This window comes from Alosa pseudoharengus, unplaced genomic scaffold (assembly GCF_046254945.1).
Source record: "Alosa pseudoharengus isolate Yale_2024_CS ecotype anadromous, Long Island Sound unplaced genomic scaffold, YU_APseudo_1.1 YU_APseudo_1.1_scf_15, whole genome shotgun sequence".
NCBI lineage: Eukaryota > Metazoa > Chordata > Actinopteri > Clupeiformes > Clupeidae > Alosa > Alosa pseudoharengus.
In genome coordinates, this window is record NW_027468620.1 from 18,397,664 (window position 1) to 18,423,036 (window position 25,373).

General features: G+C 40.4%; 1 protein-coding gene across 1 annotated transcript in view; it reads right to left on the reverse strand.

Moving 5' to 3' along the window:
* Window positions 1-989: 989 nt before the first annotated feature.
* LOC143124782 (uncharacterized) overlaps window positions 990-25,373 on the reverse strand; it is a 32,073-nt gene continuing 7,689 nt past the window's right edge. The window contains exons 26-52 of the mRNA XM_076286486.1: window positions 25,045-25,200; window positions 24,578-24,792; window positions 24,182-24,267; window positions 23,755-23,882; window positions 23,292-23,417; window positions 22,942-23,129; window positions 22,609-22,700; window positions 22,190-22,320; window positions 21,962-22,086; window positions 21,460-21,577; window positions 21,147-21,356; window positions 20,772-20,942; window positions 19,106-19,249; window positions 18,381-18,430; window positions 17,928-18,060; window positions 17,648-17,730; window positions 17,316-17,442; window positions 7,735-7,925; window positions 7,445-7,535; window positions 7,175-7,304; window positions 5,627-5,808; window positions 4,613-4,768; window positions 4,040-4,173; window positions 2,893-3,041; window positions 2,567-2,661; window positions 1,888-2,134; window positions 990-1,444 (exon numbers count right to left, since the gene is read on the reverse strand). Of these exons, the coding sequence (XP_076142601.1) occupies window positions 1,350-1,444; window positions 1,888-2,134; window positions 2,567-2,661; window positions 2,893-3,041; window positions 4,040-4,173; window positions 4,613-4,768; window positions 5,627-5,808; window positions 7,175-7,304; window positions 7,445-7,535; window positions 7,735-7,925; window positions 17,316-17,442; window positions 17,648-17,730; window positions 17,928-18,060; window positions 18,381-18,430; window positions 19,106-19,249; window positions 20,772-20,942; window positions 21,147-21,356; window positions 21,460-21,577; window positions 21,962-22,086; window positions 22,190-22,320; window positions 22,609-22,700; window positions 22,942-23,129; window positions 23,292-23,417; window positions 23,755-23,882; window positions 24,182-24,267; window positions 24,578-24,792; window positions 25,045-25,200 (3,753 nt within the window). The 3' untranslated portion in view covers window positions 990-1,349. The remainder of the gene's footprint in view (window positions 1,445-1,887; window positions 2,135-2,566; window positions 2,662-2,892; window positions 3,042-4,039; window positions 4,174-4,612; window positions 4,769-5,626; window positions 5,809-7,174; window positions 7,305-7,444; window positions 7,536-7,734; window positions 7,926-17,315; window positions 17,443-17,647; window positions 17,731-17,927; window positions 18,061-18,380; window positions 18,431-19,105; window positions 19,250-20,771; window positions 20,943-21,146; window positions 21,357-21,459; window positions 21,578-21,961; window positions 22,087-22,189; window positions 22,321-22,608; window positions 22,701-22,941; window positions 23,130-23,291; window positions 23,418-23,754; window positions 23,883-24,181; window positions 24,268-24,577; window positions 24,793-25,044; window positions 25,201-25,373) is intronic.

Consider the following 25,373-nt stretch of genomic DNA (forward strand, 5'->3'; position numbering starts at 1 on the left):
ATACTACTAGTGATCCGATCCTACTCACACCCCTAATCAATTTCTCACTGATGATTTAATGGCCATGATTTACCTAAATTTTGTAGCCTATTCGTCTTTACTTTGTCCCTGCCAGTCAGGCTCATGCTTATGAACCACTGGTATGTCATAAAGAACATGTTTGGCCTTATCAATGTAAAAGAAAATGCAGTTAAAACCCATTCTCCCCTAAGCTCAACTTTGCTGGACTCCCTCTTATGAGGTCATCACTGTGTCTGGAATGTTCATAAATTCAGTTATAAAAAGAACTGTAAATATTGTTCTATTGTATTTAAAGTTGATTTTTCAAGAAAAATCCCTACTTACTACTATCTTGCTTCATGTCCCTTAATTTGTCAAAAAATGTTTTTAACCTGACATACGCACTTTAATGGCAACTTCCTGTAGGCAACGTTGTGGCAATGTTGCCACAACGTTGCCAGAAAGTAATGTCGCCATGACCAAATGGCAACTTATAGGCAACGTTGCCATTTGGTCGTGTGTTAGCTGGTATATATATATACCATATATTATATATATATAATGTTACAAACTGAAATGTTTAAAAAAAACAAAATAAATAAACATTTTGGAGCTGAGTTGTATCTTATGATTTGAGAGGAGCCATGCTTTGTTCCCACCATGTGTTCCCACCATGAGTATGTGGTATTGAGAAAGCACAAGGTATCTGTGGTTCCATGTCATGTTTCTTACTACAATTAATATTTCTGATTACTGCGGCACAACTTGTGTTATCTGAAGAAGCTGTGACTTCGCAGTATTCTATCAGCATTGACACTGCAATGTTCATCTCAACATCTCACAGTCAGCACATGCCTCAAGCAGTATAACACAATAATGTTGACGTTTCATGTAAACTTAAACTGTCAAGTTGTGTTTTACACCAGGCCATGAGTGAATTTTGTAAACTGGAGGAAAAATTTTGCATTGATATAACACATTTTGTTACATTTTGTTTATGTGCCACCACATAACACAAGACATGCCATATAGTGGATTAATTTATTAGTGATGTATAATGATTGAGCATTTCATAAATACTTGAGTGCAAGTGCAGAAAAGACCGTTGATTGATCTGTAAAAATTGATTTCACACGGATTACACATCTGACATTATATTATGTAATTTAGAGAAGTAAACAATTACTTAAAGGATAAATAAATTATGTGAGCATTTTAAATTAAAATACACAATTCAGCAATCTAAAAGATAAATGGAAGAAAAAGTAGCATGAATACAAATTAAGTAATACACAATAGAGTTTAAATTAAGCTATTGTTACTGCGCACATGCCCATATAGGTTCATGGTCAATGCAGCATCAGGAGCGATATGAGCAACACACACATCCTCAGGGCCAAGGAGTTCTGGTGAGACACATCTCCTCTATTAGTGGAAGGGTCAACTGGGAACACAAAGCAATACACAATAGCACATTAACAACAACAAAAACAGAAAGTAGAACCAACAGCAACAACAGTGATGTAATGGTGTGTTGCTGCTTGAGAACCAGAGCCTAAAATAAGTGAACTGATGCTGTAATGTTTAAAATAAAATATAATGTTTAAAGTGTATAAATGTATATTGTTCTGAATGGGTCAGTGTGGACAGACCCTGCATTCTGTGTATCTTGATAAAATATGCTAATTTACTCGAATTCCTGTCGTGCTAACTAGCATCTAGAGCAGATTGGAACATATCATAGTATTGTAAAACAACAGTCCAGTTTAGCTGTGCAGATAAGGGAAAGTGGACAGATTGGGAGTCAGAGTTCAAACAGAGTACAAACATCTGAATAAAAATGTGTGAGTAGGAACATAAATGTATGGTCCATTCATTGGATCCTACCTGTTGTGGTGGCGGTGGTGGTGGTGGTGTTGGTGTTACTGGCATCGTTTGTAGCATTGGCCAAAGGTGTGGCAGTAACAGTGGCAACAGAGGCTTTCCCTCCCGTCAAACCAAGACCCAGCTTGTCGAGCTCCGACTGAAGCTGCTCAGTGATCCATGCCTGGATAATGGAGTTGTTCTCAAAGGTCTTCAGGTCGTTAATGTTGATTGAGCCGAGGAGTCCAAGAACTTCGCTCACGCTTAGATTCTGAAAATTTTGAGAGAAAAAAACAAAATAATAAATAATATATCATCAATATCATGTTTCAGGCATATTCTTGAAACAACAACAAAAATCAACTTGAGAATGGAAAAAGCATGTAATAATATTACTTTCTTGTATTAAGTCCTATCATGATTATAGGTTTGAGGCTACAGTAATAATGAATTGGATTGGAAAAAAATCATCTGAGGCTACAATAATAATGACTAATAAAAAATGACAATGCATATTCATGTATATTCATGTTCATTGCTATTCTCTTGACATTTACTGTACAGATAGGTTGTTGAATTTTAGTGGTCTGTGTTCTCCCAGAGATTTGAAACCATGACACATTGCTCAGCCACAGAAGGGTTATTACTGATGTCAATCCAATCGGATACCATAAATCATGCTAATACACAGGCTGGTGGTTACCTTAATGACATCAAGATTGAGGGTAAGGAATGTGGTGATGTCCATGCTAACGTTCTCTGCTGCCAGGCTACGGATGTCAGCCAGGGGAGCACCGCCTGAGGGAGAGTCAATAAGTCTGTCCTTAGTGTCACATAACTATAATAACCATACTATTTATTCATATAGCACATGTAAATCACATACTATATGTGCTTTATATAATACAATGGTAACAAGGTTATGAGTTTGATACAGTGTAGCTTCTTTCTCTACTTTGGAGCCATGAGAGCTGATGAGCCTTGGTGTTGCTAGCACCTGGTTGACACTACACAGGCACACATGCTTACCCAGGTACTGGCTGATGAGTTGGTAATACGAGGTGGAGGCTCTGGTGCTCCTTTGCTGTCTAACTGAGATGAAGGAGACCTTGGCAGTGGTGTAGAGGGCAGTCTTCTGCTGGCCGGAGCAGGAGCTCAGGTCCACAGTCTCTGCGTCCCTGTAAAGGGAGAGAGAGATAGAGAGAGAGAAAGGGCACATTAAGGGCTACTTTGGGGCACTGGGTGGACTAGTGTTAAAATAGGGAGAAAAGCAGCAGGTGGGAGATTAGGGTCAGTGGTGAGGTACTATTTTAGGTGGGTGTTCTAGGAATAAAATGGTGACAGGAAGTGGGGATTCCATGCTTACATGTCACATTGTAACCCCTGAGTAGGAAAATGCAAATGTTTTTTTGGTTTGTAAGAGCTCTGGGTCGTACAAATTCAAAAGGTAGTGTTGGAAATCCCAGTCACTTTCCTGTCACTCTACTGGGAGACATGCCCACTTCCTGAAGCTTCCTCCACCTGAGGATAATTACCAATCAACCTCACTAGTGTGTGTCTCTCTGTGCTGACTGCTTGCTCCTCTGCCTGCTGCATGGGTTTGCTGCGTCTATGACTTTGTACGTTTATTTAATCATTTGTAATTGACATTAATTTGATAACTGTTAAATGTTTCACTTGGTTAAAGATTTCCTTTGTGGTTATGTGAATGTACAGTATTATTATTATAATGATCTGTATCAGTAAAGCTGGCTTTGTTTGATTGTAGATACCAGCAATATGCATCAATTGTAAACCAACATTGAGAAAGCAAACAACAAGGAAAGAAGCAAATGGCAATAAAGATCAATTGTGAAGTAATTCCTGAACTCATTCCTGTGTTCTAATCGACACACCATTCTGGTAGCACTCATCCTGAACCAGCCAAACACCAGATATTTTACAGGTATTAATGTAATTTTAGCAAGGGATATACGGTAGTAAACATCAGTGAGTTAAGTACTTTGCTAGCCTATTCACTCTGCCTTATCAAAAAGACAAATATTCTGGTGGATCTTGCCATTTGTTGCAATTTGTTTGTGTCTTTGCAGTGATCTAATATCCAACAATTGGTGGATATCAGAAATAGTTTGTGGGGCAGCATACATTGGCCTTCAGGGATAATGTGTGCACTCACTTTAAGCTGGCTGATGTAATGTTACTCAGCACACTGGTGTCCAGACCGCAGAGATTGGAGCCAATGGTGTTGATCTCGTTGCTGCCAAGTGTGTTCTTGGCTGTGCTCAGGTACTTCATAATGACTGCTTTACTCTGAAAACCAACACAGGGTAGAGAAATAGTGAGTGTGTGTGAGAATGAGATGGTTGTGGGCCCTTTATGTTGCCTACCAAAAAGATTTGAGGAGAAAAATTCCAAGACAAACCAGCCGTCTCATTCTCATATTCGTGACCTCTCAGACTCTGAGACAAAACAGTTCTTAAGAGGATGTTAGTGATTGATTGTAGTTATGAATACTAAAGATAGCATTGCATAGGCTAATAAAAATAAGCTTCAATGAGTCCAAAATAGGTACTAAAATATCTATAGAAATTATGGTTATAGGAACCACAATTGACCCCACCTTCCCACGCAAAAAAGGTGGAGTTCCTCAAAATGTTCATCTGATGTGAATCGACCATCTCTCCATTATCTTTTCCCTACTTCTTGACAGTCAGTAGGCAGACATCGTTCCATCTCTTCCCAGACTCACCATTGTGGTGTTCCACTCTCCATCGTCTGTGTTCATTAGTGCTGCCAGCGTGTCGATCAGGGTGATGTTCCACTTACTGATGTCATCTGTGGTGGCCACACGGGCTGTGGAACCCAGGAGCTGGAGCTCTGAGTCCTTTAGGCCCTCTGGGTATGCCTGATAGAATGCAGCACAAGACAAATGGAATATAATAATTTGTGACATAGCTCAATGTACATGTAGGACATTAGAATATTAATGTTGGCATGTGTGTAGTCTATGCTTGATTTCATACTGCATATAAACATTTATGCCAGACGTATGTGTGGTGGAAAACCCACGCCAGCCGTCCACTAAAAGACCAATTAGCACTCTGGAGAAAACTCGACCCAAAGAAGACAGTCCGAGACCAGAGCTGCCGTTGACCATGTGCAAAATCTGTAGATGAAGCTGCTGTGCTCCGACTTTTATGCTAGAAGCGGGGTCCAAGGACCTCCTGTTTCCTATACATACTGTAACACGTCCAATCAGGATTTGGGGTTCGTCCCCTCAGCAGGTGACTGACTTTTTGGCAAACCAATTAGGGTTTTTAGAAGGAAACCGATTAATCATATTGCTGGAAAGGTCCGCCATCATTTCCATAAAATAACATATGACATCAGTTTAGCCTTATGTCATATGTGCTGATTGTTCTGAATAAAGCGTCTATCATTTGTGCTGACTGTTCTGTATAAAGCGTCCTTGGGTTTTGGGTTAGGCTTGGGTCTGTGGACATTAGGTGCTGACCTAGGGGATTTTGTACTGGGCAAGTTCCAACAGGTGCTTACCTGAGTCAGGTTAACTAGCAATGGCTTCTGTTGCATAGTTGGTACATAGGCTTTTCTGGATAATTACTACATATGCCAAACATTTCTTGCCAGATTAGAAATTAGAAAGTGATTAGGGTTATTCAACTGGCTGCTACAATGACAGTTTTTGTGAAACAAAGAATAATTGCTCTATTTCCAGAACTGTAAGTGACACTAATGGAGATACCTGGTTTAACTTGGCCAGGACAATGGTCTGGAAGTCTTCATCGTCCACCCTTTCAGTTACTGTGGCCAGGTTGTTCTTGAGGATGTCCAAGTCCAGACAGAGGTCGAACTGCGTTGCATCGTAACCGAATGGGAAGGACGGATCATTGACGGTCGACTCAGTGATGTTCCCAAGCACACATCCTGGAGTAAGAGTTAAAAAGTATTAGTAAAGCTATAGTGATGCTAAAGTAAGCTTCTACAAGTGGTTCCATGTCTTCTTCTTTTTTCATCTCATACTCTTATTCTACATTTATATTTTCACCAATTCTTCAGTCATGGCTGGCATGTAATATGGAATATAAAATATAAATATATTTACATTTTGAATATAGATACACACATAAAGATGTATGTATTCTTGCAGCATATGATGAATTATGTATAAATTATGTGTGGACCAAGAGCCCTAAAATGGGATTTTCAGTATCACTTGGGCTTGACTTTTGACCCAATGACATTGAATACCAGTCCATCTGACCTTCTTAGTGATTAAGTGTTTGATGAAGATCCTTGTGTAAGACAATGTGTAAGATAAGTGAAAAACTCATTTTGAGTTGGAGATCTACTACCTCTTAGGCAATGAAATCACACCATCCGATTCAAAATGAGTTACCAGATCCAACTTGCAGCATTACATTCCAGACATGCATACCTTTCAGAGAAATATACTGAAAATTTGACCCCCTGAAGTGCTAGTGGTGACTTCAGCTCATGCACTAAATGACAGGAGTGTAGAAGGATGTATTGTGTGGTAAGATGATGGAGTATGATTAAGTACTGTGCAGTGTGGGACAGTATGGTGGAGTATGATTAAGCATTGTGCAGTGTGGGACAGTATGGTGGAGTTTGATTAAGTATTGTGCAGTGTGGGACAGTATGGTGGAGTATGATTAAGTATTGTGCAGTGTGGGACAGTATGGTGGAGTATGATTAAGTGTGCAGTGTGTGGGACAGTATGGTGGAGTATGATTAAGTACTGTGCAGTGTGGGACAGTATGGTGGAGTATGATTAAGCATTGTGCAGTGTGGGACAGTATGGTGGAGTATGATTAAGCATTGTGCAGTGTGGGACAGTATGGTGGAGTATGATTAAGTATTGTGCAGTGTGGGACAGTATGGTGGAGTATGATTAAGCATTGTGCAGTGTGGGACAGTATGGTGGAGTATGATTAAGTATGCAGTGTGTGGGACAGTATGGTGGAGTATGATTAAGCATTGTGCAGTGTGGGACAGTATGGTGGAGTATGATTAAGCATTGTGCAGTGTGGGACAGTATGGTGGAGTATGATTAAGTATTGTGCAGTGTGTGGGACAGTATGGTGGAGTATGATTAAGTGTGCAGTGTGGGACAGTATGGTGGAGTATGATTAAGTGTGCAGTGTGGGACAGTATGGTGGAGTATGATTAAGTGTGCAGTGTGGGACAGTATGGTGGAGTATGATTAAGCATTGTGCAGTGTGGGACAGTATGGTGGAGCACAGTGATTGACGCAGCATTGTTTCCCGACCTGCTCCGCGTAAGAACCGGCGTCTGAACTGGCTGTTGCACCGCCTGAAGAGCCTCCGCAGTTTCCTCTTCTGGACCTTCTGGCTCCTCAGTGACGGCAGGAAGGACCTGAGGAAGGCTCTTTTCTCCGACTGTCAGCAGATGAAGACACAATGCCAATGCGGGTTAACATTGGTGGTTTCATTAAGACACACATAGGTGAAGAATAAGGCTGAAAAGGAACGAGGAGGCTGCATAGAGCTTGCATTGCAACCATGTTGGGGAACCTCACCGTGCTGAAATTGTCCCAGAAGGTCTGTGTGAGGTACAGGGGGAGGATGCCCAGATCCTGCAGAGTCTGCTGATTCCATGTGGATGAGTTTCTGAAGAGAATAAACACATAAGAAATGTATCAGATGCATGCTGAATGTTACTACAGAATAACGATTCTAAATCAATGCTGAAACAATGATTAACCTGAATGTTCATTTTAATGCATACTAGAGACTAAACTCATTGTTTAGTTGATGTTAATTTCTGGGACCTTATGAATTAAAAAATAGTTATACATGGTTGACGTACCCATATGTTGTGTTTCTTGTGAATAGGAGGGTCTCTATGGCTGAGACCTGGGCATCTGTGAAGTCTGGGCAGTTCTTTAGTTTCTCCAGAATGGCCGGGTCAGAGTTCTGGATGTAGGTGCCATCCAGGGTGCACATCATGTTGCCCAGGATACCCACGTCCTCAGAGCTGAGGTTGAAACCAGTGATACCCTATGGTGCGCCAGGGACACAGAGAAAACATTCTCAAATTAAATATTTCTTTACTGAACCATAATGAAACAATGGATTGAACTGCTTTGGTTTGGCAAATGTAAAAAAAAAAAACATTGGTTTGGCAAATGTAAAAACTATTTTTGGGGGGACACAGAATGAACAAACAAAAATATGAATAAACCCAATGGTAGTAGTACGCCTTTTTGATAATCTGTAAATGTATGTACAGTAAAGCTAGGCCTACGTCCTGACTGCCAGTGTGGTTTATTATCAGTTTGTAAAGTTTAGGTGAAGAAACGGTAGGAAGAAACGTGTCAGTCATTTTAGTGTCTAGTTTTAAAATGGTAAAGGTATCTTAGTCAAGTCTTAAGCTAAAGGTATCTTAGTCAAGTTTTAGTCAAAACATTTTGACTTTTTTTTTACGTAATAACAAATTATTTCTGATTACCATTTCAGTCAAATAGTGTTTCACACATCTCAAAATATTGTGTGTCTACAGGGCTACTTATCTGTTATAATTACTCATTCTGATTTTTTGTCAGTATGTTTACATGCACAGGTAATTCGAGTTATAGCTTGGCTTTGATTTGACCACAGTAAAAGACTTGACTGGACCACTGTCATGATCTTCGTAGACCAAGTAGGCTATTAATGTTTTACAGATTTTATCTTAGTTTTTATTTTATGCAAAACATTTTAGTCTCGTCTTTTTTCGTCAACAATAATGCATCTTAAGGTAGTCCCCAACCTTTTATGTACATTGGACCGGTTTGATTCCTATTTTTTTTTCACTGACGGGCGGGGGGGGGTTCGGGGGTTCCATGTTCCATATGTGTTGTGCATGCATTACTTGAAAAGAACTAGCTCCAGTTATGTATGAACAGTGAAGGTAACGAACTCTTGTGAAAAACGTGAACTTGAAGAAGTGAAAATTGAACAATATGAACTATGAATATTGAACAACTTGAAGCTACATCTATAAGTGTGAACATGCTTAACAAAATATGAACAAAACATGGGAACTAAACGTGCATTACGAATATAATCAGTGGGAGCCCTGCTTGTTTCCCTGCAACAAGAAGCTTCCATCTGGGGGTGATGGAAGACAGTGACACCCTCAGTGTGTTTGAAATGTCCAGTCGATTGCGCAATTTGGTCTTAGTTGCAGTCATTGCCAAAAACCCGGCCTCGCTAGATACGTGGTGGGAAACGTTTTCAGCGCTTTTACGGCTATCTCGGGATATTCTGCTTTGGTTTTGATCCAAAAACCCGCCAGAGAGGTTTCCTTATAGCCTACACACTCTTAAAACCATCGTCATTTGCAATTTCGATCAACTGCTCTTCCTCCTGCGCTGACAAGTAAGGACTATTCGGGATATTGACAAATGGGTTGCGGATCCACTCATTGGTTTGCCGTGGATCTTGGAGGATGGGAAGTAAGCTAACGCTCAAACTCATTTGAAAGTGCAACAAGGTGATCGCGCACCAGCTGCGAGAGAAAGGGCCCTGCCTCAGTCTCTCCCAAAAACCCCACTACTGTTTGGAACATATAAAATAGGCCTACACCCCGGTCCACTCGTCGTCCCCACAAATCAAGCTTGGCTTTAAATGTAGCGACTTTATCTGCCAGTTTAAAGACAGTCGTCGTTCTCCCCTGGAGTGACAGGTTGAGGTCATTAAGCAACCCGAATATGTCACACAGGTAAGCGAGTTTTGACACCCAGTCCTCATCACTAAAATGTGCAGCTAACGGTGACTTTTTTTCTGTAAGAAATCTCTGCAGCGGCTCTCGCAACCAGGCACGTGCAGAGAAGGGGGGCAACAGGGGCTCTAGCACCTGCCCTTTTGCCCCTTTGATGTCCAACTGCCCTTTTGACAAGATCCGTTTTTTACTTTTTAAAATTTGTAATACTTCCGCTAGTTCCAACGTGAATATTCGCTAAAATGTCTCATTAATAGTTTGTGAAATTAGAAATTTACAAAAATAAAAATGTTCTGTGTTGAAATTGAAATGCCTTGCGGCCACCAATCCGTGACGTCATACATTCAGTGAACTCTCAAAAGGTGCACGCAGGCACAGTGCTGCAGGAGACGGAGCACGGTACTTGGCATTTAGCCTATCTGAACATGCAATAGTATTCAGCTTAGAGATAGAGAATAAAATGTTTTAAGTTGTTTCATGTTTAATGAAGTAGGCTATCAAACCCGTTTTAACCATGTCATGGTCCATCCATTTCAGTAACCTGGCAGCTTTGAAAATCTAACATATTCTGTTTAGGTTACTATGTTATAGTAGCTTAGGTTAGTAGACCTAGTTCATAAAACAGAGTAGGCAAACCTTTTCTAAATCGTCATAAGCCGACGACATAGGCTACTGTAGTTGTTTAACTAACCTAACTCCACACGTCGTTCTCTGTTTACAGTAGGCTACATTAGGCCTACGCGTAATTTCACTCAGTGGCCACACGCACAGCACGTGAATCTGCAAGACACCAGCTTGCTAATAGTGGTAGTTAACTGTGATAAACATTAAAATTATAGCCTGACAAGCCAGACTAGGCAATAACATATTTGCTGCCGCTAGGGTGCGTCTGATTCTAGGCTATTAAAATTAGCTTTGAATTTAATCAATAAGATGTAGCCTTATAGCCTCTCTGTGTAGACAATAGCCTAATGAAAACTGAAAAGACCTATCTATCTGTGCCCTGGCTACAGTAGGCCTACAGTACATGCACTCCTATTGAATTTTCAGAACCAAGGAGAGAAATTAGAAAAATGTGTTACAGCTCTGTCATGTAGCCTATGTATTCTCTATTGGGTTGTAATCAAAGTTAAGTTTTAAATAAAGTTAACACGTTTTCTGAAAATTTTGTTCCATGTGCCCTTTTTTTTTAATTTGAGCCCCTGCCCCTTCAAAGGTCTCTGCACGCCCCTGCTCGCAACTCAAACACTCTGGCCAGTGACCTGCTAAAGATGCTTGTTTTTTGTTGCTCATTCTAACAGTTTAGCTAACTTCGTGTGACACTACCGTTCGCCAAGAACTGATCAAGTGAAGTGAGCTGACCTGAGGCTGCGCAGCGCTGAAGGCAATATGTAAAAGTGTTGAAGGCGGGACAGACAGACGTAAGAAAATAGACCTTGCAAAATGCAAACATGAGGCAATCAAACAACTGCATATAGGCCTATGCCATGTAAAAACGTGACATTATTGCGAATTAAATTTAGTTTAGTTTGCATGCATTTTTTTTAAACTCATGTCGTAGGCTACCGCCCGGTTAGGAATGTCCTGCGGCCCGGTGGTTGGGGACCGCTGGTCTAGGCAGCCTCATCATCGTCTCGTCTTAGTCATGGAAAAAAAGGTCGTTGACGAACATATTTCCTCTCATCTCCTCTGACGAAATCTAAATGCTAGGAATCCCTGATCAATGTGATTGGTTTGGCTGGACCCGTTTGACCCATTTCAATGTTAGGGACTGTTATTTATTGAAGGGGCCACCGGAGGGATTTTAAAGCAACACCAAAGAACTTTTCCTCTGTCGCACGCAAGCTATTTGTTTATCCAGCAACGGCTTTGCAAATAACAATGTCCATAGACAAGGTAGAATATGTTGCATGATTTTATATGAAAGTGGGCAATTCCATGCAAAGGTCATCCTTACCATGGAAAAAAAAAAGTTGTGCATACGCAAACAGAACTGTTGTTAAAATCTTCATTTAGGTCTATATTTTATTGTTTGTAACTGATCTGATTGAATTTGATGGAGAATTACACTCTTTTTACATCATAAATATGGTGTGCAACCATACAGAAACAATATTTTTCACATGGTAATATTATACATATTTAAAAAGTGGATAAATGGACCCAAGATTCAAACAAATTGTGTCATTTGACAAATTCCAGATTGACAAAGGAATGGTAGAGCAATGTCTATGCTCAGCTTGCCTTTAAGAGCACAACTCCTTACATTTGTAAGGCTTTTGTCAGCAAGTTCCATGGCCATGTCACATCCATAACGTTTTATAGGAAAAGTTTATGCTACACATACTGTACAGTGTTGATGCGACAATGTCCATAGTGTCTGTGCAAAGCTGATTTATATCAATGTAAAGTATGATTACCAAATTGTGCCTCTTTCTTACTTTTAAAACCTTTAATGGTGCGTTATGGATGTGACGTTATGGATGTTACATAATGTGAATTTTCAAGACTGAAGACTTTATTATAACTCAAAGCCGATAAAACGCCTGTTCAATGGGGTATACTACGAAGCACGTTAGACATATCTAGGCTATGTAGACATATCGAGGGGCTTGACAAAGCCTTGACTCAGGGGTATACGTTAAGTGATACTACGATAGCAGTTATGTGATATATTTGTCAAACTAGGCTTTCAGCTCAGATCTGTGCGCGTTCTCGGTGTTGGGATGACGTTGGCCAATCGTGAAACGTGGAGACACACAAGACCGCCTCTATTTAAAAACAATTACTTCCGCATTCATGAGCGATAGCTTAATCTACACTGCGGTAATTTTTTGTGTCTAACCTATAACATCAAATAAATCAATTGTCATCAGTTGTTGTATGGTATGCACGTCCACAGTGGGATATTTGCACGCACAGCACTATTAAAGCGCATTCGAGATCCAAAATGTTAGTAGAGGCGGAGCTCCACCTGTAAGATATATTACAGAATTCTACACAAGAATCCTATAAGTGATCAGATTCCAAACATAATTCCGTGGAAAAGCATGGATTCCAGTTTCTTAGCAGCAACTGGAATCCATGCATTTCCACAGAATTATTTTTGGAATCTGATCCCTTATCATACATGTTCATTCATACTCGTCGCTGGACTTATCGACTTATCGTGACTAAATTTAAGATGGCTGCAAACGCTAAACTCTGTGAAGATACTGTCTGTATAAATCGTCTTGTAAGTAAACTACCAGTCAGGCCCGGGGTGGGTAATCGGGAGAATCGGGAGAATTCCCGGTGGGCCGCTTCACTTTTGGGCCGGTCGAGGAAAAAAATATTGACATTTGTCACGTTAGTCTAACTTCTCTTAAAGTAGGCTACACGTTCCTCATTCTGTGCATGGCACCGTTGCCTCTGCATGGGTTGTAGCCTACCGTGTGAGGGAGTTCTCCCCTCCCAAAAAGAGTTGGTTGGGTCCATTTAGCCCGTCTTTTCCAAAAAAGTTTTCTCAGATACGGATAGCCGGGCCGGCCCTACAGTACAGTAGCCATAAGCGTCAGGGATGGTAGAAAGAGGCCAGGAGGGACTGAAACGGCCAGGTAGATGCTGCTAAATGTGCCAAGCTTCTAGATTAGGCCTACAGACAAAAGGTAAAGAGAGATAGCTATAGGCAATGATTATTAGCAGTTATTGGGCTAATATTGGACGTTTGTAACGTTGTCAAGCTATTTGCAAGCAACATATTACATTTCTTAAAATATTAGCCTTTTGTATCCGATTCATAGACTTTGCAGTATGCAAATATTAATAACAAAACTGAAGTTTGATCTGTGTAGGCCTATGCGGTAAAAATTGTAGCCTCTGAGCAGCAGATCAACCAGTCGACCACTGAAAATGATGAGCCCGAAATTAGTGATAAGGAGGCCATGACTACAGGGACAAGTAGAGAGGATAAATTAAATTTATTTAATGTAAGAAAGAGCCAAATATGTATGCTACATGATGAACCTATATGCCTTGTTTGCTTAAAAGAGGGTGTAGTAAAGGAGTAGGCTAAATCACCAAACAACAGTATAGCCTACCCATGCAAAAAACATGTAGCCTAAACATTAGTTCAATATGCGTCTTTGTGGAAGCGTGGGATAGGCTACATTTCAAAGGCTTTCTTTCTTTCTGTCTTTCTTTCTGTTTTTGTTAACTTGTGGAATAGTGGAATATTTTTTTTAACTTCTCAGTTGAAGTGAATTAATATAACCTTTACACATTTGTTGAACCATGGTACTAATAAAAACTACAGGATAAGAGCTGAAATGTTGCTTCATTTATCCAATTTCCACCACTATGGAAAACGTGGGCCGGTCTTGGGCCTGAAACTCCCGGGCTGAAAAGTGGCCCCACTCCGGCCCTGCTACCAGTGCTTTTTCAAAGTTCTCAATGTCTCGTTTTAAATGTCAAGGCCCTCGGAAGTCTACCAATGAAGTATGGAGCTACTTTGAGCCTCGTAAATGGTGTAAAACAGTGATTTATTTGCATGGCTAGGCCGATGCCCGAGGCACCCCCATCGAAAAACTGTTTGTAGCATCGGCTAACTAGTGCCAGATTTCTGAGTGCAGGGGACAAGCCGAGATGAGCTATTAGACATACGTTCACACTCGGTATCATGTTTCAACACACTTTAGGTCAATATCACACCGGAATTCTCCTTTAAGAACGTTATCACAGTGTGTCTTCATGGCGCAAAGCAGCGCGGGCGGAAGACAGCGACAATTGGCAGGAGAGGGTCATGTCTTTTTTGACAATTCTGTCGGAGGGTTATTGAAATTTTTCAGGCAAGGGAGGGTCATGCAACTTTTGACTGAAGCACTTAAATCAATCTCTCCCGGGAGCTTGCATGCTGCAGTCCTTCCTTTTCAAATGTGTTGCACCTGTTTGCACAATTTCACAAATAATCATATGTGATTAATAATGTGACAAATAATCCCTGTTCACAGGGACCGAAACATGCATGCCAACTTTTTCCATGTTTATCACGTAGTTTAACTTTCCCCCGCTGTCTTGCCGTTTTAATATTTTCCCGTAGAATATCCCATATTGTAATACAGTAGCCTACTCTCATAACATTAGCCCTGCCATCGGGCCTGTCTCTGTGTTGCCCTGTTGCTACCCCCTTGCCCTTCCAACGAAACAGATGTCTTAAAATAATCGTTTTCCTTGCTTGAAGGCGAACTTAGAGTGATGTTAACCTATTTCAGTTTAACGGCGTGATTGTCGTGAGAGCACTATTCATTTGGCGCTTGCATAGTGTTCGGCTGTATGTCTACGTGCGCACCTGCCTACCATCAGGCTACTCAGCTACTAGAGAAAGAATTTCCCCTGTTTGTATGTTCACTCCAAGTTGGCCCACCATAACTTACCAACTCTGTACTGTAGACCATAAACTGGCTATTTATATTTTTCGGTGAAATAACCAAATGTATTTGTTCAACTTTATGAAGCAGAATTACGCATTAGGCTACTTGGAACGTAACACATTTTTGTTTGCGCAGGAGAGAATGACAGCGATTAACAAATTGCACTTGTTGCTGGTTACCAATAAATACTATATATTTTTGCAAACAACAAAAACAGAAAGGATGGAGACAGCAAAGCTAGAGATTGGGCAGGAACAAGGTCAATTGGTAGATATGCTTGTCAAAACGTTAGGAGCTGGATGTGGATGAATGAAGCACAAGTCTGCTTTACTAATGTTAAGCATGCACGCTGTTTAACGTTACACGGTATACTATAAGTAAGCCAAAGGTAAATGTAGCCTTTTTAGGGCTGTGTAAAGTTGACCAAATTACTTTACAGTTTTTTCTGAATGCTTAAACACAACCGTGATTCTTATAACACAATTTCTAAAACTATTCATTCTTATAGCAAAACCACTCACTGAGTTCGCAAAACTAAAAGCACAAACACTGCTTTGCACTCAGTTTGCAATTGTGTAACACACACTTTGCACAACTGGAGGCACAATCCACTGCACAGCACTCTTTTTGCGGAACTGTAAACACAACTCACTGCTTTACACTCAATTTCCAAATGATCAACACACTCCTAGCAAATCTATACACATTATTTACACTATTTACACTATTTTGCCAACTCTCTGGCACACTCTCTGGAAGAGTGGGAAGAGTAAGAATTAGAGGGGGCCGAAGAATAGGACGTGGAGGTGAAGAAGTAGGAGGACGAAGAGGAGGAAAAGGACGCAGAGGTGAAGAAGTGAGAGGGAGAGGATGACAAGGACAAGGAGGTGAAGTTAGACGAAGAGGACAAGAAGGGGCAAGAGGAGGACAAGGAGGGGGAAGAGGAAGGGTAAGAAGAGAAAGAAATAGCCCTTTTACAGGCAAAAAAATCAGTCTACATGTGGGGTTATTGTCATGTCAGGCCTGGATACGGCATTCCAGAATATATTTTCCCTGGTGCCTTGGACTAGGACATTGCATGTGATGTAGACAAAATTTTGAGAGAGACGACACAATGTAGACTGATTTTTTTTGTCTCAGTGAAATTGCTATTTTGTGTTTTGACTTGGAAAAACACACTTCTGTTTGTTTTGATGTGTGTAAACAAACACCAATACTTGAAGTTTGGATCCCTGTATGTTTACAGAACTATGACAAAAGTATGACCTCAAACTGACATAGTCTACCTTGTGCACAGAGAAAGGAAAAGCCAGATGTGTTTTTTATTCATACCATTAGTGTGTAGTTGGCACATTGTGTGCTTATTATTTTGACGGCCTGTGTTTACTGTTTGATACGAAAACACCATTTTTATGAAGGTGTGAAGAGTTAAGCAAGGTGTGTTGACTTTTGCAAGAGAACTGGAATGTTTTGCTGATTGGGTGAAAGGTTTTACTATTTGTGTGTAGAGTTTTGCAAAAAAAGCCATAGTTACAAAAAATGTGCTTAAGCAATCAGAAAAAACGGTAATATAGGCTGTTAGGCGTGAATAAAGTAGGCTACTTTGTTGCTACAACTGCAACCCTTCCGACGTTAATGGGGAAGAATGTTGACATTTCCCTGTATTTTGGGTGAGAAACCCGGGGCCTCTCCCTTATTTTCAATGTTCAATGTTGACAGCTATGGAACGAAAGAGAACGTAATATAGCGCCAGAAATCACATTCCCTCTAGAACCTTTGCTAGTGCCTAGATTTCCCTCAGTCTCCATTGAGTCTCTACGAAAGCCACAGCGCGAGGCCTTTATCTTGCTACTCTGCAAGAAAGAAGGAAATGAGGGGTAAACGTGGTGTGCAGAGAGGGGTGCCTGAAGTGTGAAGACTGATACTGAGAGCTACATGGAAAAATATGCACCAAACAGGCCACTTTGAAATGTTGCTGTTTTCATGAATACAAAAGTTGGGTGACCCCCCCTCCTAGACTAAAAAAAGTTGGGTGACCCTCCCCTCAACAAAGAATAAAAAGACATGACCCTCCCCTATTTTCCTCCGGTGGTCCATTCCATAAATACCGAACGGTCCCTTAGCGCAAAGTCTGGGCTCATTACGATGCTAGAGTTGTGTTTCTCAATCATGAGAGACTCACAAAATGAAACAAAGTACTGGTATTACCAAGCTAGGTGTTTCCACCGTTCACAAATCTCTTCACAAATGAATGTTGCACTATCATTTAAAACTCACCAAACAGCTCTTGGCATTGTTCCACAGTGTTGTTTTAATGCTTAGACCACTGGAAATGACAGAGAAGTCTGCAGAACTGAGGGCTTGGAAGTAGGACTTGCAGTTGGCCTTGTCTACCTGGTCATAACTAAAACACAAGCAACATTGCAGAAATAAGAAAAAGATACAAATAAATGGACAGACACATTATTCCACAATGATATCAGGCGTCTTCTACATTATGTCTACTTTCTTATTTTCTTCTTGTTGTCATCTAAAACATTTTCCTTGAGCAAGGACTTATATTCAATTTTGTTAATACCTGTTAATGGCCTTGTGGTCAGTCTACTTACCTGAAGTACAGCAGCATATCTGTGGGGTACTCTGTGAAGTTCTGTGAGGCTATACTTTTCTCATAGTTGTACATGCAAGTCAGCTGTGAAGTATAACATGTGAGACATCTTTATTTTTCATTTTCTTCTCTCAAAACACAGCCTCTGTTATTATATCTAACAATCCAGTCTATCCAGAGAAACATCTGCACAGAAAAAGAAAGAAGTACAGACTAAGAGGCACAGGCCAAGTTTGCCCCTTTGAATTAAACCCAGGGTTAGTTCTGGTTGTTCAGCTCACCTGAGACTCTCCCAGTACCACCTTAGGGCGACCAAGACGTGGCCTGCAGGCCCGGATGAGGCGTTGCACTTTCATCTTCGATATTGTCTGCACTGAGCTACAGGAAAACCCTTGTAACACAGATTGGGACAGCCTGCACAGAACAATACAGAATAGTTTGAGCTGTCATGGAGGACAACAACAAAATTGAGTTATGTGGAACAATAGAGAACACAGTTTGAGTCATGTGGAATAATTGGCACGCGTGAGAGTGGCGCTGGTAAAAGACATCACCACAGCTTTGCATTTAAGAAGAATTTTCTGTACACAGTGTTTCTAGTGATGACATTAATGAGACAAACTGCTTTATAGCGGATCACAAAAGTAATGTTGATTGTCAGGTGTAATTCAGTGTATTGTCATCTCCGTGTCATCTCATTGTCACATTCACACTACAGTGTATGTGTAACTTACTCTTCTGTTTCATCTACAGCAGATGCGACCGTGTCAAAGAACATCACAGCCTGCACAAGAGAAAGACCATTGAATTAGTCTTTTGAATTCAATTCATTTTTTAGACTTTCAATTAGATTTAAATATTTGCACACCTATGAAATTGTTCCAACTTTTTATCATACTTTCAATTGACCATGACCAAGAATCTCACAAATGCATGGAACAATAGTCTGTGGGGTTTTTGTGTCTGGCCAGAGCCTACTTTAATTTTACAAAAGTTGCCTCAAATCTCAGTCTGCTAGCTGCTAGCTCGCAATAACACATACGGAACTAACATCCTAGCTTTTGACCGGCAGGAATGCATTGAAAATTCATTCAGGTTAATCATTAGTTCAGCATTGATTTAGAATCGTTATTGTGCTTTTGCCAAAAGAAAAGAAGCAGTTGTGTAAATAGGGATGAAAAATGTGTGACAGCCATGGATAATAGTAGAATAGAAAACAATGCACTTGTAATCAAAGCATTACCAACTCACCATGCATTATTTTCTGCTAACCGAATGCTGTAACATCCATTATCCCTTACTTGAACATACATATGTAAATGTATAGGTCACATACTGATACTTATTCTATTTACTGTATACTGTATGCATTATACAGCTAGACTGAGCAATTGATCTCTTTCCTAAATCCAAATCATGAACAAAATGCAACATTACCACACAAAGCAATTGAGGGTACCTGTTGTGGCTTCCATGTCTTCTGGTTGAGCTGTGATACGATGGTCAAGTTGGAAGAGGTCAGCAGAACTCGGGGAATGAAGCCAGCCAGTGCATTAGGCACATTTACCATCAGCTGCGTTATGCTTTGATCTATGGAGATTATCTGGTGAAGAATGGAAACCACACATACACACAGACAGAGAGAGAGGAGGGGGGGGCAAGAAACACAGAGAAAGAGAGAGGAGAAAGAGAGAAACAGAAAGATCGGAGATTAGTTACAATATTGATCTCATTGACTAAAAACATGCTTCTTAAAGACAGAATAACATTCAGTCAGTAACTGCAAATGTAAACTAGAAAAGCATTTCCTGAAGGAAATACAGTGCATGAAAATGCAAAAATATGATGTAAAATATCATACAGAGTAAAAACAAACTATATTGGTTGCTAGGTAGATGAGGTTTAATATAGTTGGAATGAATGAACAGTTAAATAGGTGGATAGTTTAAATGGTTAAATTATTTAGGTAGATAATTGACGATAACTGACAGTTGGAATGGCTCTAATGTTTGCTAGCAGTTATGCTAACTATGTTATCAAAGATAATAATGTTAACCAAGTTACTTAACTTAGTTAACTTAGCTAATGTTTTCATTTTTAGTAGTTATGCTAACTAGCATGTTAGCAATGCTAACATTGTAACTATGCTAACCATGTTACTTAGCTAACCTAGCTAATCCTTTTCAGTAGCTATGCTAGCTATGCTAACTAGCATGCTAACAATGTTAATATGCTAACTATGTTAGCTAATCATTTTTAACAGTTTTGTTAAAAATGCTAACTAGCATGTTAACATGCTAGCATGCTAACTATGCTAACCATGTTACTTAGCTAACTTAGCTAATCATTTTTAGCAGTTTTGTAAAAAAATGCTAACTAGCATGCTAACATGCTAGCATGCTAACTATGCTAACCATGTTACTTAGCTACCTTAGCTAATCATTTTTAGCAGTTTTGCTAAAAATGCTAATAATGTTAGCAATGCTAACTATGCTAACCATGCTAACTAGCTACAGTGGGTAGGAGTCATAGTTGATGACAAGTAACAGTTACAATGGCTGAACAGTTAAAAAGTTCAGTAGTTTAAAGGGTTAAATTGTTTAACAGTAAAATATTGTAGTGAGGACTTTTATTTTGAAACAGTTTTTGGCAGAGGAAGCAGTTGAACAGGATGTGTAGTCTTAATAGGGCCAGTTTGTATGCTTAAAGCCTGAGACTGGCAGTTGATCCAGGTGGCCTGAACACCTGCCATAGGATTCTAATTGCTATGATGTCATAATGGGCAATGTTAAGTCAATGGGGAAATTTTGATAGTTTTTAATTAATAGTTTAAAAAGTATAAAAGTTACAAAGATTAAAAATTGCCCAGATGTCCTAAATAAGACCTACGTAACATAGTTTGAATGAAGTTTCTACGTTAAACGGTTGAAGCTGCATTAATTGCGTTAGAAGAAGAATAATCAGAAGAAAAAGCCTTGGAAGAACAGTACAGTACATTTTCATGCACTGTAATAAGAAGCCTAGGAAGAACAGTATAGTGCATTTTCATGCACTATAATAATCAGAAGAAAAAGCCTTGGAAGAACAGTACAGTGCATTTTCATGCACTGTAATTCATTGGCAACCTTCTTGATGTAGGTCTGCTGCACAGTGGTGGGTGCGGTTAGCATGTTGTTGATGAACACAGTGTTAGAGATTGTGGTCAGAAGCTGCGTAGAGGTGATGCTGGATATCGTCGTTGTGGGAACACCCTGGATGAGGGTTCCCAGAGAGACTAAGGTGGCTGCCGTGGTAATCTAGGAATCAAAGAAATGGCCAGAAACATGAATTACCTTCAAGACACTGCATAGCACCAGTATCATGGATGAGAATGGATGAATAATTAGCATGGATGGATGATTTGTCATTTTTGAAGTCACTAAGGTCATTTGAAAGGACAACATGAAAGCTTTATTGCCTAATTGCCATCGCTTAGCACCTCATAAACATTGATCAACTACCTGCATGGTTTGTGTGATGGACTGGATGATGGCGTTGACCTGTCCCTGGTTCCAACCACTGACCACACTGAGCGTGCTCAGTGAGGAAACAAGCACACTAGATGAGGTCTGGCTGATCTGGCCCACTGTCAAGCTGGTGCTCTCATTGCCTAGAGACTTGATGGTATCGGCAGAGAGCTGGGGCAGATTGGCCACCAGGGCGGCAGAAATCTGAACATGACAAATGAGAGATGGGAATGAAAGGGACAAGGGTGTCATTTCAGAAATGCATGATTCCCATTAACCGGCTATACTCAAAATGATAGAATGCTACCTCAGGTTCAGTCCCATTGCAGATCAGCTTCAGGCTGTCCAGCATGGTGAGGCTGTCATTCTTGCCCAAGTCCTCGTAGGCAGACACGGGTGCAAGACACAGCAAGTTACCTGGGAGACTAAAGAATAGAAAAGAACAGAATGGAAGTGGGAAGAGAATACCACAGTTGCTCTGCCATATCAGATTTGCAAAGTTTTCAGAAAAGGCTGTCTGATAACTATCTTGAAGCAGCCTAACATTTCCTTTCTCCAAATTGAATATTGTACCACAGAAAAGTAGCTTAAAGATCAAAGAGCTCTTTGAGAATCAAGCTTTTTCTATGGACTGACACTCAAGGCATCAAGCGTGAAGCTAACATACTATTTTGTTTGTCATGTCATTCACAGTAAACACTAGAATTTAAATAATAATAAGATTGGCCAATTTTGGGAGTGCATTAGGTTACATTTAGCCTGTGGTAGAAAGGGGGAACACCCAGAAGCAAACAAAGACAGGCACTCACCTGACTGGGCTGAAAGTGGGATTGAGGGTGTAGAGTTGTGTTATGAAGTAGGAAGCGACAGTGGAGGAGACGGTGGAGTTGCCAAAGAGCTGAAGGTTTGCAGGATTCTCCAGGAAGACACCCAGCTAGAGAGAGAGAGAGAGAGGGGGGGGGCAGTTTAAATGATGCATTATTATGTGCAATGACAGTAAAGCACTTGAATTTGAATGACTGGTTTAGATATATCACCTGGCTGGAAGAGCAGAAGGACTGAAGGTCACTGACTGAGGCGTAACTGATGAATGGGCCAATGTAGTCCACAAACCAGGCTGTGGAGTTCAGCTCTGAGACGGTGGCATTGTAGCAGCGAGGTGTGCCATCTTTTAAGATACATCACAAGATCAACCAGCAGCCATCAAACAAAAATCCTGCATTCTTTTCATATGCTCAATAATAGATCATTAAATCAAGGTTTCAGGATGAAAATATGAGTGCACTGATTTTTAACACATTGACAGTTTATAATGATAAAAACAAAGTGAGATACTATGTATAATAATAACTACTATCAGAAGATGCTATTTCATTTACTGTGTGTCTCTCATAGTCATTAGTACACAATATGTATCCAGTAGGAATCCACTCAAAGACTGTTGCACAAAACATACCCTGGGTAAGGTAGGCCTTGATGGAGGCGTAAACATCAGACTGTGTGAAATTAGCGGTGCTGTAGTTGAAGCTGCTGCCCATGATGGAGACTCTGAACAAATATGAAAAAATTACAAAGAAGCAAAACAGTAAGGCTCTTTGTGACATTCGGAATACCGTCAGAAGAGTAATATGAACAAGAAGGGAAGACAAATGAAGCTGAAATTGTCAATCATGATGACCGTGATGATTACAATAAGTAGGAGAAACATAATGAGATAGCAAAATAAACCCCAGAAGAGAGGAGAAGAAAATGACACCACTGCCATCACCAGTCACAACAAACAGCTTACAGTTTTCTGTGGGACAGGCAGGAGGCCTTTTGGATAAAAGACACACTGATGAGGTCCTTTGTGAGGAAGTTCAGATAGTTCTTCAGGGCAACATCAAACCAACGCTCGGCCTCATCAGGTGTTGCGGCACTCAACGCCAGAGACCACACACAGGGAAGGATCTGCTGCTGCAACTGAGGATCCGTTACCTGCACAGAGTGTCCAGGAACATTAAAGAACATCAGCAGCAGAGGTGATGACGTAAGAACAGAAAACCATGGAGGAGAACATCTGAGAACATTGGGGAAGTAACTATCAGTGAAAGTTGAGAACATTCTAAATAGAGCTCCAAATATTTGCCAGCTGCTCACCAGTTCCAGGTAATCAAGGGTTTTATTGTAGTTGCTAAGGACGATGCAGAGGTCTGAAGAGTTGGTGATGACGGATGGCTGACTGAGGTAAGCATTCAGTTCAGATGGCTTGATGGAGTTCAGTATCTGGAGAGCCCACACAATTATGAGTTACCACTTATCATGCTGACCAATTTTCCATTCAATTCAATGTTAATTTGTTTGTTGGTGTGTATGAAGAATAATTTTGACCCGAGCACCATAGGTGCGAAGCCCTATTGTTTCTGTAGCCATTATTAGGCCTCAAGCACTGGAGAACACTGGGCCTGTACTTGAGTGGAGTGCGCTGGGCCCGTTTTTGCCTAAGAATATATTTCAGAGCAATACTAGAGTAGCAATACAAGTAAAATAAGTACTTATTTCTACCTCAATAGGCATAACACAACTGTATGTATGTGTTTGTGATATGTGTGCTGATTTTCACCTCAGGTTGGCGGTCGGAGGGTATCAGAGAGAGGAAGTTTGACAAATCAGGGAATCCGAAGTTAAGGAAGGTACTTTTCAGGAAGATGTAGAAGCTTCCACCACTATAGCAGCGGACTGGGGTTGGCCCTGTAAAATTCCAACATATTTTTTTAATGATGATAATGAATAAGTATCACATTTGTAAGATCAATAATTTGAGAGTGAAAAAGTGTTTTTTCAGTGTCACAGTACATTTTTTGTATTTTGTAATGACCTATGGTGTTTTTGCATTTTTTCAGATGTCAAGGTAAAGCTAAATGTACTCAACCTAATAATAATTATCGAACATAACACTATATTATGGTTACTTGATTGTGAAACTACCACTTAGCCTTGGTTATAAAACTGCCCTAACACATTTATTTGCCATATGAGAAGAATCATACCTTTCAATAGTAGCTGGATGTTGTGTTCGATCTCCTTCTGAATCTCACTTGTCAGCGAAGAATGACTGGAATCTAGTGCGTTAATACTACCAGGGAACAAAGAGAAAGAACAACATGTCCTAAGATGAGATATTGGGTGGGTTAGTACAATTATTTACACAGTAAATACAACAAAATGAAAGTGATCATTTGGGCACTGATCTGAGAAGAATGAGAAGATCTCATCTTTGACCTTAAAGATTTAACAGGAACCATGATTTGAGCCTTGCAATGTGTTCTTGCTGTGTTCATCTGATCAAAGTGGAGGTAAACAGTACAATAGATAGATAGATAGATAGATACTTTATTGATCCCCAGGGGAAATTCAAGAATAATCAGTCTAGAGCTGAATCTCACCCCTCTTGACTGATGTTGCAGGATCGGTCTTTGATGATACTGAAGTATGGAGCAACTTGGGCTATGGACAAACTGTTTAGGAGGGGACGTAGGAGAACATTCACCCAGATTACAATCTCTAAGTCTGGGACCGATGGCGATGAAAGGTTTCCTCGGTCAAAGATTGCCTGAAGAAACACAGCTTTCACCTCCACAGTGTAGTTGTCCTGAAGTTTCTGAGATGGAATAGTTAAGCAAATGTGATGGAGACATTACATAATGTCATTACTTGACAAGGCCCAGGGGTTGGAAAATTAATGTCAACAAAGCTTGACATTTAGGTGTACATAGAGAGCATGAACAAATAGAAAAATAAAAATACAAAATGACAAAAGGAATGAATGAGAAAATGAATGAATAAGTGGACACCTGCATATGAAAACAACATTTCCTTTGCTTTAAAGTCAGACTCATATGCTGTGTAATACCTCAATGGCAGGAGATACAACGTTGAAGAATGCTGCAAAGTTGGTTGGTGTGATTTCTGCCATGACCTTTTGCACATCTTCCGGGCTCTTCAGCTGGCCTGGGATGGAAGCCAGCTCAGACAGCTGGGTCTCTGTGAGGACCTCCCTAGCCTCCACCTGTGAGTTAAAAGCACCAGTAAAATGTTTTGATCTTCCTGTGAAATGTTTTCTGGCATGTTTGAAGGATTTCTAAGGCCACGACCACACGAAACCAGCGGCTATATTTTTTCACACCTTTAATGACACAGGTAAAAAAAAGAGACACACAGGTGACACCGACTGAAAGCGCT